Source organism: Coregonus clupeaformis, chromosome 17, assembly GCF_020615455.1.
Source record: "Coregonus clupeaformis isolate EN_2021a chromosome 17, ASM2061545v1, whole genome shotgun sequence".
NCBI lineage: Eukaryota > Metazoa > Chordata > Actinopteri > Salmoniformes > Salmonidae > Coregonus > Coregonus clupeaformis.
The window spans coordinates 4,191,043-4,208,532 of NC_059208.1; the positions used below are offsets into that span (position 1 = coordinate 4,191,043).

The 17,490-nt window shown below is 41.1% G+C and overlaps 1 protein-coding gene across 7 annotated transcripts in view; it reads left to right on the plus strand.

Annotated features, from left to right (window-relative positions):
- The first annotated feature begins 3,336 nt into the window (after positions 1 to 3,336).
- Positions 3,337 to 17,490, plus strand: part of LOC121585981 (tropomyosin alpha-3 chain) — a 37,242-nt gene continuing 23,088 nt past the window's right edge. For 3 of the 7 annotated variants that reach the window (XM_041902357.2, XM_041902356.2, XM_041902355.2), the window contains exons 1-2: positions 3,337 to 3,605; positions 5,170 to 5,295. In XM_041902357.2, coding sequence (XP_041758291.1) covers positions 3,492 to 3,605; positions 5,170 to 5,295 — 240 coding nt within the window. In that variant the 5' untranslated portion in view covers positions 3,337 to 3,491. Of the gene's footprint in view, positions 3,606 to 5,169; positions 5,296 to 13,856; positions 14,549 to 17,490 lie in introns of those variants that run through there. The other 4 variants (XM_041902362.2, XM_041902361.2, XM_041902359.2 and 1 more) reach the window with 4 other exon arrangements.

Consider the following 17,490-nt stretch of genomic DNA (forward strand, 5'->3'; position numbering starts at 1 on the left):
TATCCACTCATTTTGACAAGTTCTTACTATACCCTGTGCTGGTGTAAAAAGGGTATTTTTGATTTGTGCTCTTACTACAGATAGTTGTGGTCCACCTCACTTGGGCCCTCTGACAAAACAACAGGTTGTTTAGTAATGAAGACTTATTTCCACAATTTATCATGGTCCTGACACAAACCGTTATTATGGTAAGTTTGTTGGCATTATGCCTATCCTAATTGGAATTATGCCTAAGTAAACTAAACAAAGGTTTGTGACAGCTGTCATAAGCGGTCATGACTGTTTATGACATCTGTATGTCATTATTATGACGGTGTTAGGTAGACCTTGTGATAAAAAGTGTTATCGACAGTTGCTCTTACCTGAAGCATTACCACTGCATTCTGGTAATCAAATCTATCTCTGCTATAAACTGGCACATTGTACAGACAATCAATCAATTAGCTGTGGATACCAAAGCTCATTTCAGACTATGACGATTCCCGTAGTACGTCAATCCAATTCGGTGGTAAAACGCAGCTGTCTTTTGAGAGGGACTTAGCTTAAGTATCCCACTGTCTCACACTCTATATCTATCTAATGTAGGCTGACACCGCTTCCCCAAATACCTCCCCCTAAACCCCTCACGATGACTTGATGCCTCTACTGAAACATCAGGTCTAATCTATCAAACCCCAACACACTGAACTCTCTCACTCTCTTCACCGTCTCTCCTTTTCCTATACCCTTTTTAACTACTTCTCTCTATGCCATTTTTAAAATTAATTCCCCCTCCCATCTGTGTCCATCTCTGACCCTCTTACTCTCTTTTCCACTACCTCTCTTTTTCTCTCTCACTCTATGGCTCCGTCCAGAAACAGCCCCTATCCACTTGTCCAATTGTCTCATCTCCATGAGGAGTTGTTTCCGGACAGGTTCTATCTCACTCATCTCTTCGTTTCTCTTTCTTCTTCCTCCTTCCTTCCTTCCTTCCTTCCTTCCACAGTCTAAACCTGGATAACTATGTCGACCACATGACTTGTATTCTCTCCCTTCTCTTACCCTCTTACGCTTGTCCACTACCTCTCTCTTTCTCTCTAGCTATATACAGTATCTCTCACTCCCTTCTCCATCTCTTTTTATTTCTCTCTATCCATCCCTCCCTAATCCTGGGGACAATGTCAGCCAAGTAACATGTATAAATATCCCCATTGGGGGACATAGTTGGCATAGTGGGCGCCCCTCTATGCCCTGCCTGCACCCCATTCATCATTGGAATTTCCCAACATTGGGGATGCCATGGCACTGTAAGCCCCGACAAGCTCTCGTGGTCTGGGAGAGGAGCAGGGGGAGTGGGGTTACTGGGAAGCTGTACTGTGGCCCATTCTTCAAGCCATCTCCCTATTTCCCTTTCTCCCCACCATGTCTTTCTCGCTGTCTTTATTTTTCTCTCCCGCTTAAATAATTGCCTGGTTATAGTATTCTGACCTACCTAAAACGTTAAGAGTACAACCAAACTGGCTTAAATTGTTCTTACATTTAACATTTTGCAACTGTTGTAACTATTAGAAGAGTACATGAAACCTTGGATCTGACCTCCAAAATTAAGGCCTAGATTAAATCAGATCAAGCGCTAACTGGCGATAGCTGACACCCGCATAGCTTATGTTTTGGCGGTGTCGGAGGTGTAACTGCGTTGGAGCTGTCAAATCGGTGAGCAGCTGCTCTTGATCACTGTCACGAAGCCACACCCATCCCACTCACGTTGGAAGTTCAGAACGAGAAAGTGTAGTCTATATAGAAATAATGAGGCTCAAATTGAAAATCATTAAACTAAATAATGAGGATTTCTATCATTCTAATTGAGGTGTAGGTTACATCTCACATTCCAGTTTTCGAACTTGTAAACAAGGCTGCATGGGATTTATATTAATGCGACTCTGTGCAGCCAATGGCAATGTCCGCTTTAGGTATAATGCTGGGAGCTGCTTGTGGATTTGACAGCTCGCAGTTCCACCTCCGACACCGTCAAAACATCAGCTATGCGGATGTCGGCTAAAGCGGATCTGATTGAATCGGACCTTAAGTGTTGTTGACTTTTGCACCTTGCTCTAACCCCTAAACCTGACCTTTAACCTAACATTAGATAACATTTACTAACCTAACGTAAAATTGCTAGGCGTCTCTCTTTCAGTCACTCTGTATCTTTGTCTGTCAAGTTGATGTTTAAGAGAATTGGAGTTTGCAGTAGTGGTGTCAGGCACATGAGCAGGTGTTGCTGAACTGTTATAAAAGAGTTATGAAGTAGTATAAGTTTATGACCTCTTAATATTTACTATGACATGATTCTTTAGCGTAAGCTGTTGAGATGAAGTGCTTTCTCCTTGTTAGCATGTTTAGTATTTCATGTCCAAATGATCCCAAAGTGTCTCAAATTAATTGTCTTCCTCAAAGTTACTTTTTAAGATGATTTGGACATGAAATGCAAAACATGCTTATATAGGGGTGATTTACTTTTTGGACAAAAATGCAAAAAAGTTTGTGTTTGGAGACAGTGGCTAGGTAAAAACTAAAGGATGGAATGCTGCCTTACCTTGTCGATAGGGTTCCTTACCCTATAAGGAGTCTATGTAATTGTGTAGTTTGGATGAATAATAAGGAAAATTACTACTGTTGTTTTGTTGCCATGGTTGTCATTTCAAACCCTGAAGCTAATATTTTCAACATTTAAGGGGTGCCCAGAGCTATGGTATGGGGGTTTCCTGATTTGTTATGGGAGTGCCCACTCCCCACACTACCCTCTACCCTGCACTCCTAGATACCGCTGTAATTCGAACCCTGTGTGTGTGTGTGTGTGTGTGTGTGCATGTGTGGAGGACAGAAATAGAACTGTCTCTTTTGTTTTATGACAGCATCTGCCTAATTGTCTATGCCCCACTCATTGTCCTTCTCTCTCTCTCTCTCTCCCACTACCTTAGTTTGTATTACTAAAAGCCCACACAGCAGGAAACATACAATATATGTCAATTATGTCAAAGAATATGACAGCTGACACAGGAAGACAGAGGGAAATGGATGAGAACAGGCTTTCTATCTGCCGGTAGAAGTTGCTTGTATGCACAGCTCTAGAATCAGCTTGCGTTTCCCAAACCTGACCTTAACCATTAGAGGAACAACGCAACATCAGGATAAGTTCATCCTACTTTGCTTTATTATGGAGAGGAAGGATCAGTAGATCAATTTAAAGAACTGACCTTTAAAGGATTGAGTTGGGTGGAGCCAGAAGGCTAGAGTGGGAGGGGCATGTTTGTGGGTGTGGTCATCTACTCTTGGGGATATATATTTTATCTTTCTATCTCAGAGTTTGGTCTCGCTTCTGCTCTTTCTCCCTCCCTCCTTCTCTCCCTCTCTCTGTCTCTCCTATTCCACTGAGTTGACAGGACTGTCCTGCACCCTTTATCCCCCTTTTCCCTTCTTTTCTCCGTCAAAAAGCCCAAAAGACCTTCATAAAAATGGAGGCAGTCAAGAAGAAGATGCTTATGTTGAAGCTGGATAAGGAGAACGCTCTGGACGCAGCAGAACAGGCCGATACCGACAAGAAGGCAGCCGAGGAGAGGAGCAAGCAGGTGGGCCAGCCACATCACAGAGAGTAGGGGGATCCTCTATCATGGATGGGGATATGGGCACCTTGGGCAGTCAAGGAGCCAACTGTAGGCTACTACTACCCCAAGGAGCAAAACTGGTTGCAATGATGTCATTCTGTCATTTTTCTACGTCATGGTCAGGTTGTATACCTATTGTTGAAGGACTTTTCTGATGTCTTTTTTAGTGACCAGAAAAAGACGTGTGGGTGTGTCACAAATGGCATCCTAGTCCCTATATATTTCACTTATTTTGACCAGAGCACTCTTTGTATTGTCTGTACAACTGGAAATCCAGTTAACCACCAGAAAATCTCATCATGACAGAATGACATTGGGACAGGGATGGGGGGTGGAAGTCTCGAAAGGTGAAATGGCTTATAGGTTTCCATAATGTTGCTGTGTGATTTGGAAATGGTTTGCTTAGATACAACTCTGTTACAACCCCTAGGCCGGTCATTGTTAAAAGGTAGAGTTAAAAAGTAATTGGTAAAATAGATGTGACATTTTTTTACCGATATTGGAATATACTGGTTAGTGAAGGAGTCATCTCACCTGCTTTTCTAGATGTGTTTGTAACATAATATTTTATTTTGAATTGTTTTGTTTTAAATTCCATTGATTTCATTTTATTATTCTTGAAAATAAGGTAACAATTTCATGACATCACTATAAATACAAGAGGTTAGGATATATTTAAGAATAGGACAGAGCTGACAAGACTTAAAGACTTAACAACTGAGTCCTAAGTGACCTCTGTCCCCCAAAAACATGACAACTGGAAAATTCAAAACCATGCCAAGAAAACTTGTGAGAAACGTTAGACCATATTTCTCTCATTAGCAAGGCCAGACAGGCTGTCTGTCAAGGCTGGGGTGGTTTAGCTAGTGATCTCTCCACAGAGAAATTGCGAAGGGCTAGACACTAGGATGGAATATGACAGTGGATCCTTTCACTGAGTGATTGTTAGGGGAAGTTACCATCCAGAGGGAGTATTTATATCTAGATGGCGTTGAAGTGGAACCATGGCAGGCCTGTCCACCAGGCTTTAGGTTACTTGTGACAAGAGGACAGGTGAGGCGGCTGCAGACATGGGTTCAAATAGTATTTGTTTTCTTTCATATACTTTTCTAGCTTGCCTGGCACAATGGAATAGTCCCAAAAGTGTCAAACCGGTCCATTTGCCACTCTAGGAAGGCTCAAACGCTCAAAGTATTTGAAAGAAGACACATACTATTTGAACCCAGGCCTGGGTGACAGTCAAGATGCCTTGATGAATGGAGATGGACAAGGATATGAGGCTATCAGTTAACGAATACTATTTTCACACCAATAAGCCAAGCTTTACTGTGCTGGCCTGGTTATGTATCCACCGTAGTTGCGGGAACAGTGCTGGAAAGGTCAAGGTGAAAAGAAAATAGTCAGCCCAGTATGATTCAGGTCTGCACCATAGTGTGAAAAGACTGAAAAATCTCACCCGCCCTTTCTCCATCTCAATTTCCTCTTCTCGCCCTCCCTCCTTCCTTCTCTCATTTGCTCTCTCTCTCAGCATGAGGATGAGTTGCTGCAGATGCAGAAGAAACTGAAGGGGACTGAGGATGAGCTGGACAAATACTCTGAAGCCTTGAAGGATGCCCAGGAGAAGTTGGAGGTTGCGGACAAGAAGGCCGCAGATGTAAGTGTGTTGTGTTCTTCCAAGGTCTTACAGGTCTAGTATCAGATTACCCAACCCCATTTCCTAAACTTAAGTATTAACAGTAGCTGACCCTGGACCAGTGGTTAGGTGCAACTTCTACCAACTTGTGCTAGCTCCAAGAACTGATGCCTCGGCTATTTGTTACGTGGCTTAACATGGTCTTGAGTAGCAGGGATGATCCTTGTTTGACACCAGGCCGGTCACATTGGTGCCATGACCTGGATGCTGGGGTTGCTTTGGAAACAATGAGAAGATTGAAGAGGTGGTGGAATTGGTCCAATGATCATCATCAACAGTAGAGGGTGTAGAATAGGTCTAGCCAGATGCCTTAGTAAGATTGTAATATGAGCAGTAAGAGCTTTGATCCCGGAGCGATGCAGGTTCTGTGCAGGGACCCAAAAGGATTTAGCAAGCTTGAAGGCACCAGAAGCCTCATTCCTGCTCATATTACATACTGTATGACAAAGCAAACACACTTGTGCTATGAAAACACAATCTGCTCTTACAGGGTTAGACAAGCTTAGACCACAGGAGGTTAAACCTGGTGCCTGGTGTCTCCCCTACCTCCCATTCTTCTCATTCGCTCCGATCACCCATCCACAGCTACTGCTGTTTCATCCCCATATTCTGACCATGATGTCATCCAGTCGAGCTATGACTATCACACTAACCATGCTACCATTTTAGGTACAATAACCATCGATATTATCACTAGAGTAGCGTTCGTCAAGTCTGGTCCTGGGGACCCACAGGGTGTGCAGGCTTTTGTTCCAGCCCAGCACTAACACACCTGATTTAACTCATCAATAAGCCCTTGAGTTGAATCAGGAGCGTTGGTGCTGGGCTAAACAAAAGCTTGCACACCCTGTGGGTCCAAAGGAACAGCATTGAAGAACACTGGATCTAGTTGCTGTTATGGTTCTAGCGATAGAAAGACAAGACACTAACCAACTCCAAAGTCATCAGACTTTTTGAGCAACAGATAATATAACCATTCAGACTTTCTGAACAACATTTGACATTTGGATTCACGAGTCATAGTGCCTTTACCCATACATTGCCAAAAAAGGCCTACTTTAGTTTTGTCAAGGAGTATGTGAAAAGCGGCACCCCTGGAGTAGTTTGGGGGTTAAGGGCTTTGCTCAAGGGCGCAGTTGCTGTAGATGGCATGTGAGTTATTGATGCCTGCAATCCTCCAGTTGCCAGCTCACTTTTTCCAGTCAGCACTGGGATTTGAACCGGCAAACCTCCCGTTACCGACCCGCCTCTCTAACCTTTAGGCTACCGCGGCCAAGACTATACTTGGGTTGCCACTCTCTATTCTTGGGTTGGCAATCTCATCCTAGTTCCCTCCCCCCTTTCAATTTCTTTACTCTTCTCGTGCTCTAGTGGTTTAGGTGTATTTTTCTCCAACAATTTCCCTCCCCTTCCCTTTAGGTCTCAGTAATTCTCTCTCTCTGTATTTCCCCTAGTTGACTGTAATGAAGTACTTTTCTCCGGACTCTAGATATAGAACAAACAGCAGCTGTCATCACAATCGTTTGTCTCAATAGAGAGAATGCATGGAGTGACCATATTGAAATACCAGAGGGGCTTAGGTTTGTGTGCGTGTGTGTGTTTTGCAGTAAATAGGTATTGTGTGGTGCCTTGGAGTGATGATTACCCAATGATTCATATGGTTTACAACCAGCCAAGGTCATTACGGGTGTTATGCGCTCTTGTGTGGTCTGTCTGCCCTACACTGTCTGTACAGCTATGTGGCAAAATCATGGGTGTGTTTGAGCTTCATCTTTACGAGCTTCAAGTCCGTATTGTGTGTGCACGTGCGTGCATTTTCTTGCACGTGTACCTGTGAAGACACCTTTCTTTGAATACACCTCTTTGTCTTGTCCTTGTGCATATGTGTGAATATACAGTATATTAATATGAAAGGGGACCAAAGACCTATATAAAATAATCTATTCTCATGAGCCATCCTATATGAGGAGTGTATAGGGGATACAAAGGCCATGACCACAAGGTTATTTCCATTGAGAGGGTGGGGTGGGGTTTAGTGGTCTGAAAGGGGGACAGAATGGGGGCATTAACATAAATACCAGAGGAGGGGGGATGTACAGCTGCCTCAGAACTCAATGGGACAGACTTACTAAACAAAAAAAAACATTCAACTTTATATAATGTGTACACTCCCCTCCGTATGTATTTGGACAGTGAAGCTAAATTTTTTCGTTTTGGCTCTATACTCCAGCATTTTGATTTGAGTTCAAATGTTTCATATGAGGCGACAGTACAGAATGCCACCTTTTATTTTAGGGTATTTTCATAAATTTACCGTTTAGAAATGAAAGCACTTTATATATCTAGTCCCCCCATTTGAAGAAGTCATAAGTGTTTGGACAAATTTCACTCATAGTGTATTAAAGTAGTCAAAAGTGTAGTATTTGGTCCCATATTCCTAGCACGCAGTGACTACATCAAGCTTGTGACTCTACAAACTTGTTGGATGTATTTGCAGTTTGTTTTGGTTGTGTTTCGGATTACAGTATGTTTGCCCAAAAGGAACTGAATGGTGAAAATTGTATTGTGTAATTTTGGAGTGCATTTTATTGTAAATAAAGAATAAAATATGTTTCTGAACACTTCTACATTAATGTGGATGTTACCTTGATTACAGCTAATCATGAATAATGATGATCATGCCCCCAAAATCATGAATAAAGATCATACCGAACAAAAAATGCTAACCTCCCCTTCTTGGTAATGGTGAGAGGTTAGCATGTTTTGTTGAAGCCTCTGAACGGCATCTCACTTATCATTATCATCATGGAATTATCAGGATTAATTTAAGTGTTCAGAAACATCTTATCTACTCACTTAGAAAGAAAATGACCAAAACAAACTGCAAATGCATACAACAAGTTTGTAGTCACAAACCTTGATGTAGTCATTGCATGCAAGAAACATGGGACCAAATTCTATACTTTTGACCACTTTGATACATAAGTGAATTTGTCCAAATACCTATGACTTCTTCACATGGGTGGGATCAGATACATAAAGTGCTTCATTTCTAAATGGTAAAACAGATATGTATGAAAATAACCTCAAATAAAAGGTAACATTCTGTACTGTCGCTTCATAAAACATTTGATCTCAAATCTGAAATGCTGGAGCATAGAGTCAAATTTAACATTTTAGCTTCACTGTCCAAATACATACGGAGGGAGTGTACTTTTGTCTGGTTACCCAGACTCCTTGCTCCGGCCAAACGCTACGCCCACTAACATTAGTTTATTCTCTGCAATGAGTCTGGATCTGAGTACCTCCCCAACCCTACACCGAGTGCGAACACATTCGGCGCCATCTGATTGGTCCAGAAACCGATGGGTTGGGCCAGAGCCAGAACATCAGTGGGTAAAGCGGCAGTTTGAAAATTCGTCATTGGCTTTGATACTCTGATTGGTTAGATAAGATCCAATTGCTGAAGACTTTGTTTTGTACAACATCCCTCGTGCCCCGTCACCAGAAATGGCTTCAATGATTGCATCCTCAGACAAAAGTACTGTATGCAGCAAACGACAGAGCAGCGGAAGAATTGAGTGAGTTGTCAGGCTAAGTATACTTTACCCTTTCATCCTATTACTTCTCTTCTTTTTTATTTTATTTTATTAATTTTTTTAGGTTTTTTGGGGGGATAGATCAGCTTTAATATTGCAGATAGATTGTAACTTCCATCAATGTAATTGTCTGCATCACTTCCAATCCCCCATGTTTTTTCTCTCTCATATATATATATATATATATATATATATATATATATATATATATATATATACTTCTCTTCTTAATTAATATTGATTTACCTTTTAGTTCTACCTTATACCTTTCTTAATAACATGCATTTCTATATTAGGTGGGCCCCCACCTACTTTCCCCTCTAGCTGGGTATGTCCTAAATATCTCCCCCAGAATAGAATAATTGTTCCATAGAGACAACTAGATTAGTGTGAAGCGATAGTGCCAAAGAGATTAGTGCATTTGTCCCTACAGTGTAACCAGACCTCTCCAAATGTTGCTCTGCTCTGTGTGTGTGTGTGTGTGTGTGTTTGTGACCGTGTGTGTGCTTTTTTTTGTGTGGTCCTTTTGAGTGTGCAATGTGTGTATTTGTGTGTGTGTCAGTGGAGGCTGCTGAGGGGAGGACGGCTCATAATAATGTCTGGAATGGAGTCAATGGAATGGTATCAAACACATCAAAGATGTGGTTTCCATGTGGTTGATGCCACTCCATTGACTCCATTCCAGCCATTATTATAAGCCATCCTCCCCTCAGCAGCCTCCACTGGTGTGTGTGTGTCCTTTCCAGTGTCATTAAGTCTCAGAGGAGTCAGAGTTCTAAGTTGTTGGGACAGACCTCTCCTTGACCTACGTGGCCCGTCTGCCTCTCCACATGCTCGTGATTAGCGTCATAATAAGCCACGCTAAAGGACAGTTTTATGACTGCCTGAGTATGCCTAGCTCCTTACACACCTAAATCACAGGCACACAGCTTTCAGCAAGAGGGTAAAGAGCAACTCAATCTTCACACATTAAGGAGCTCTCAAAGCTCCGCACCTTCAGCAGCGCTACTTAACCAGTGGCTAATGAATAAAACAAATGTACATTCAACTCCTGCTGAAGGCATAGGGTGTTTCTCAAAATGCATACTACCGTGCTCCGAGCACACAAATTGGAGCACGGGGGGGTCGGAGTATGAGTCCAAATCAAAGTATGCTAAACGGAGCACGGAGGGTACTTCTCGAATGCGTACTTCGTTTGTACATATTCTGAAGCATGCATCGATGCAAGCTTCAACGGAAGTATGCAAAGAAATTTGACGCAACCATGTACAAAAATGAGGCAAAAGTTATTGAAATCAATGGCGGACATTATTTGAGCTGAAGCGAGAGAAAATACAGAACGACTTCGGAATGAAATGTTGCCTATTCACATCTCATATGCTGCCTGACTACAATATTTGATCTTGATACGTTAATAAATTCATGGTGTGGTAATTTTGGCATATTTACCTGCCTACGTACCATAGATCGCAAGCCCATAATAAGTCAATAGGGCTAACTGGCTAGCTACTACTGTTAGCTAGCCAGATAGCCACGAAGAATTGTTAGCTAGCTACCCACGAAGAATTGACATTATCTTGCATAATATTTGTTTTAGGTCATTTTCGCCTGTTAAACTATCTGGTTAGCTACATTATTACGATTCACATATAGCTAGCTGATAATTATGCAGTAAAATGTTTGCTTTGTGTATATCTTATTTCGTCTATTGTTGCCATTGTCCTGGCTGGAAGAAGGTTCAGTGAATGGGGAGGTGAAGCGTGAGGTAATACAGTAGGGGGAGTGCGAGTGCTTCTCAAATGTAATGTTTTATACAACGGGTGGGTCTAATCCTGAATGCTGATTGGTTAAAACCGCATTCCAGCCGGTGTCTATTCCACAAGTTACCACTGGCTAAATCTATGATGTCATCTGACTGCGCAATCCACTGTCTCATCAGCCCAGCCAGGCAATTTATAAACTTGATCGCCACTATAAAAAGCATCTAGATATTATCTCACATTTCTTTTAGACTAACATTTAGTTTTCAACAGCAGAGATTTGTATAAACCTTGCTGTCTGTCTCTCCAACATTTGCAACATTGTTTCAATATTCAAATTCTCCAGCTGTCCCATAGTAATGAACGTGTCGGGATGAGACAGACAGGTAGGCAGCTTTTCTCAGCCAGTTGAAATTATGAATCAGCATAATTTTTATGGATACAAAGAACTATCAATAGAAAACAGGTCAAACGAAACGAAGTGCAGCTAGTTTGAAGTCTTTCCAGCTTCAGTTTGAAGTGATCGTGTTAGCTGTGTGTTGGCTAGCTCCTCTGAACAACAGTGTCCTGACGAGAGAGCACATTTTCTATGCCAGGTGAAATCGCACATCATTAGCTCATTGTTATGGATGTATCCAAATAAATGTCACTAAAAAACAGCTTAAACAAATGCAGCTACTTCGTTATTATTCCGGCAGCACTGTTTGACGTTACTGTAAATTAGACGTAGTTGGCTAGCTAGCAAGCAAGGGATAAGAACGTTGCCAGCCAATATGGCAATGGAACATTTAGAACGAACAACCTGGGTTGCGTCCATAGATACTGAACAAAAAGACTGAACGACTGGGTCGCGTCTCCGGCAACCAAACCGATAGAACGAATGACCAGCCGGCTTGGGTAGCAACCCTAGATTTGAGTCGGGACTATATATTGTGGAAGGATTAAATAGTATTAATAAATTCATCAAAATAACGTTTTTAATGAAAATGTCAATCATTATTTGAATATGTTGGTAACCCGTTGTATAAAAGTGATAATGCCCTCGAAGCTGGTGTTTGGAGGATGTTGCAAAGGTTTGCAACACCCGTGCCAATATATCCCCCAAACACGGGCTTCTCTGGCATGATCACTTAATTATGCATTCTCCACACTCTTGTCCGCACAAGAACGTACTCAAGAGAACGTTGTTGGAGAATGCACTCGGAGCATGACAGTGTGGAGCACGGTAGTATGCATATTGAGAAACACCCATTGTTTAGCATCCAGCTCCTACTAAGCACTAACACAATTTGGCATGTAGGCTACCGCTACGCCCTATCTTAATTTTATAACTCCTGCTTACAGCTTACAAATGTTTGCATAACTCTTGCTAACAACTAATAATCCCCTGCTATGTGCTAACTGATCATTTTAGCATAGAAGTAGCAAAAATTTGGCATCGGAAGAGCCCAGCGATTTGCCACAGTATTGCAGTCAAACTGTGTTTTGGCCCATAGAAAGCATATCATTCTTCATATCATTTACATTTCATGTCTTGATTTCAGTCATTAGAAAAACAAATCCTAATTTTTATAATTTTTCAATAGACCTATAGTTACAAACGTACAGTTATACGTCTAATTAGACCTACTTATTCAATTAACATTTCACAGTTATGTAAATTGAAATCTGGGCATCGCAATGCAGAATCAATGTGCAAAGAGAGAAACTAAATGTCTAAAATTGGCTCACAGTGCAAAACGTGGTCTGGAGTGACACTTGGTGGTAACAACTGGAAGTGTAAGTGGACAATCAAGCCACTTACTGAAACCATTCACAAGGGAACAACAAGGTCATGTTCGTTAGGCACCAAACGTAAGAAATCAAGGAGTGACTACCTCGAGTTGACCAATAAGAAAAGCTTATTTTATTTTTCTGTTGCTAAATGTTTTCAGTTGCGTGCCCTAATAAACACAATCCTGGTACTGACGATGGATTGAGAGACGGGAAGGGAGGGCGAGGAAATGATGACTACAGCAGGATTTCAGAAAATTATGACTACATCAGGATTTCTCAATACTCTGCATCTCAAGGCCTGTTTGAAACACAGTCACCTTCAAAGCTGTGTTTTTTATTCACTGAAATGAAAGAGTTAAATTCCAATCGAAATACTTTCTTTACCTCACAAGGAAAGATTATTTCGGGCATAATTAAAATATTATCTAGGCCTGCTGCCTGGCTTGGCTAGATGTGGCAAAATGTAACCAATATGTTCATAGAAAAAAAAGTATTTAACGTATTTTAACGCATCGTTAAACCAACATTTTACAAGACAAGGCGCATTTTCTTTTTTTATATCACAGGGAATTTACTGAAATGGTTAACAAGTAGTGACTTGATTTGTGTGTGTTCATGTCTCGGCATCCTCAAATTGTTGTATCCTCAAATTGTTGTGAAACATGAAGGAATTAAGAAACCGTCATATTCTGTGTCTGGAGGGGTTTGAAACAGGCTTCAGGTACGAGGTGATGACAAGCAAACAAATGTACACATACCGAGCACATAGTCACACACGATGAACAAGTAGGCATACAATACAAAATAGCCTGTAGATAGAAGACATACGTACACCGTTCATACAAACGTTTACTACATTGTGATGTAGAGATGACATTCTCATGCAAGTGAAAGTTGCATTCCACTTAAATTAGACTCTTGACAGGGTATAGATCAAGTGTGACATAGCAGCTCACAGACAGAATGATGGCTGAGGCAAATGGGCTATGTCAAACGTTCACACCATATACGAACAGACACAAACAAATAACCAAATCAATTTAGATAAGATCAGGGAAATAATCATACACGCACACTATCTGCAGCCTTAAATGATTGGTTTCTGTTAATAAAAGCGGAATTTTCCTAAATATACGCCCGTATATGGACTTTCTCATATGCTACCCCGGGAGTGGCTTGGAATGCGAGCGATTTGGTCATTTTACGTCACTTTACCTGGTCAGGACACGTATAACCAAGGAGTGCCTTCCTGTCGAAGAGACGTCGTGCTCAATGCGCTGACAGGGGATCATTTTGCTTTCCCTCTGGGGGCCAACTAGTGTTCTAGGGGCAGACTCTGGATCAGCATTCCAGTCTATTGTCTACACCAGACTGGGTGTGGCGCAAGCCGGAAGTGGGTTGAAAAGGAAAGAGAAGGGGAACCGAGCCGGCATAATGATTTGGAGACAGGGGAGGGAGAAACTGGACCGCAAATCCCTTGTCGAGGCAATTTTGTATTTGTTTGTTTGAATTAGATTTAATTAGAACCGCGCGCAATTGAAAGAAATCCCCCCCATTTTCCAAAGCGGAAGTCAATGAATTAGGGTTGCTTACTTGCCACGTCTGTAGAAAAAATAATCATCTTTGCTGCTTCCTGGCTAATTTAACAGCAAGATAACTATCTAAACCATCTAACACAGGTTTAGGCTACTTAAAAAAAAAAAAAAAAACTTATTTAGGTTAGACCTGTGTCAATTTTAAGTGCGTTATTGAGTGTCACTGCTCTTTGGAGGAAGAACGCATATTTCCACGCCACTAGCCAACTACAATCAACGTTTGCCCATCTTGGCGGGGCGTTGCTGCTTTTTACCTTTCAGGACAACTCGAGCAGAAGTCGAAGTTCTAAGAAACGTTTTAGAGAAGACAAACAACTAACTAGGCCTAGCATACGCTCACAAACACAAGACAATGTCTGGAAACAACAGCATCGACGCGGTTAAGCGAAAGATCAAAGTTTTACAGCAACAGGCAGATGAAGCCGAAGAAAGAGCAGAAATTCTTCAGAGGCAGGTCGAGGTGGACAAAACATCAAGAGAACAGGTAAAAATGATATTCAGGAATCAACATTCGTTAAGCATTTCGACAAGATGTGCACGTCGATAGGCCTACATTGTTTCGATCTACGACGTGCGTTGATAGTGCACTTTAAAAAGAAACAATGTAGCCTACCACTGGGACTGGCTCGTGATTCATGCATTTACACCTCCGCCCTACATAGGAGCCTATTGACATGGGACTCGCCACTTCAATATAGGTACGACCGGAAGTTACTTTTCGTAGCAGGTTAGGACGGACAGTGGTTCCCAACATTTTTCGGTTACTGTATTCACCCAGCCAGGGATGGGGGAAAACAATTACTAAATGCTGAACAAAGATGAATGTATAAAAATAAACTATAAACTACTTGTATTTTGTAATGTATTTAAACAAAATGCACGCATTTTGCATTTTAAAATACAAAAATACATTTGCAAATAGTCTCCGTGACGGGTACAAAAACGTGACTGTGATATGCTGTTTAGCTACGTTGAGAAAGTCCCCTGGATAAGCATGTCTGCTAAATGACCAAAATGTATAATTAGAATAATGCTTTGCAGTTGTTCACTTTTACATATACATTTTATATTTAGTTCCTTTTTTTACATTTTAGTAATTCAGCAGACTCTCTTATCCAGAGCGACACAGTTAGTGCATTCATCTTAAGATAGCTAGGTGGGACAACCACATATTACAGGCATAAAAATACATGTTTCCTCAATAACGTTGCTATCAGTAGAGTCAACTAGAAGGGTGGGGGGGTGAAGTAATTTTATCACACCATAGTGCTATCAGACTTCTGATACCAATGCAGGTTGAAAAGGGGGACACAATGTGAACCGCTATAAAAAAATGGTATAGAAAAGTATTTTGAAATTACTAATTACTGTATTTTGAAAATACAAAATATATTGGAGTGTAGTTCAGCCCAGTGTAATTGAAATTACAAAATACTCAGATGTAATTAAAATACATATTTTAAATACATGCAACAGAAATACTGCACATATCTGACTCTACCACCAACATAAATTTGCTCTGCCCTGCGTACCCCTGAAGTATCTCCCCATGTGCATTTTACCAGTAGGCCTATGGGCTTATCACTAGGTTAGGAGAGCATTTTCGCTAACCTTAACCTAATTCTCCTAACCTGCTACGAAAAAGTCATTTCCAGTCGTATCTGTATCGAAGTGGCGTGTTTTTAGGGAATCTCCTATTGACATTGACACCTATCAAATGGGTTGTGTATGATTGAATAGTGTTACGAAGGAATTGTCTCCGTGAGAAAATACGCACAACCAAAAGACTGAAATTGAAGTCATTGTGGGAGTTCGGTGAAGCTAGACTGGGGTGCACACCGGGCTTATATTGATGCGAAAGCGATGAAGTGAAAAGAGGAGTGCCCTGCTCAAATTTAACTGTAAATGCTTAAAGTAACTGTCCAGTGTTTGCAGATTTCTATGAAATATGACCTATAATTAATTACAATATGAGTGAAATAAAGCAGCTTTTCTGTGTTGGAATGGTGTGGGCATATACCGGTTGTTCAAAAATATTGTGAGTAGACTGCTGATTGGCCAGCTCATGATGACATCAACCTCTGTGTCTGAGGAAATAGAAAGCATTTTTTTTTAAACAGTATTTTTGTGATACAAGTTTGAGGTAGGGTTTTTGAAGGGTTTTTTTCTCCAATTTATGCTTTGGCCACATGAGTATAGGATGAGTCAACAACATTATTTGGGTGTGAGTTAACGGAATATTAACTTTTAAAAGTGAGATTTTCACTGGACAGGTACTTTAAGCCAAAGATACTGGGGGGAATTGATTAATGCCCAGGGTGAACCGGGCTAGTGTTGATTGCATCAGTTTTGGAATCCGGCTGCCTCCTGGACATGAGCCAAGTCCCGTTTTGGCTGCTCAAAACAAAAGTGAAGTCATTAAGCACTTGTAGTAATGAGTAGGATTCTGTGTTTTCACATGCAAAAGTGATTGCTTTTGATAAAAACGCTTTACCTGCCTCCCCAATGAAAACTAGTTTGAAAATTCTAACATTTATTTTATGGAAAAGAGATGTATGTTTCTGGAGGATGCACCATGCTGCCTTGTTGACATCACCATTACTGTTTTATTTTCGAAGAGCGCTCATCCTTCCACGCTTTCGCCCGATGACGTGATGGGCCATTGCCCGATTCATCCTGGGCTAGCGTAATAGAACTCCCTCACTGACAGCTGTAGAAGCAATGGATTGTGGTCATTGTAGTTCATTATCATGTTTTTTTTGCTTTACTAATATAAAGAATGGTCAGTTGAAAACTACACCTTCCTACAATATCCCACAGTTCATGCTTGATAAAGAAACGGTGTATGAGCTCACAAAGTAAACAAACTAAATTGAATAAAAATAATTGAACTGATGTCGGTCAATTAGTTATTTAAAAAAACAAAAATTAAACGGAATTTCAGCTAATCTCTCAGCACTATTTCAACTGATTGCAATGAACGTTCTTCTGTACCATTGAGAAGGAAATTGTGACGCCATGCATTCCACCACCTCGCATTACACAGAAAGCATGGTAGGCGTGCAGCTATAGAGTAGAGGGATGCCTTTAGCTTGACATGGCTAGTCGGTGCAAGATTCGGTAATTTAGCCACTGTAGGCTACTTCTTCGTTTCACGTGTGTCAATGTTTCCGTCTCTCCCCTCTTTCTCTCGTTTGTCCATCTATGGCCATCTCTCTTTTCTCCTGTCATCTGCCTTTTCTCCTGTGTCTGTATACCTGGGTACACTGGCACATTTTTATAGCCAGTCTAGAGACCTCTATTCAATGAAGGTTAACCATGAAAACTAACAAGCAATTGGTAGGATAACATTTATGCAGATTGTCTTTTCCCCCACAATATATTTTCATTGGAGAATACAAAGTAACAGATATTGTATGGTTGCAA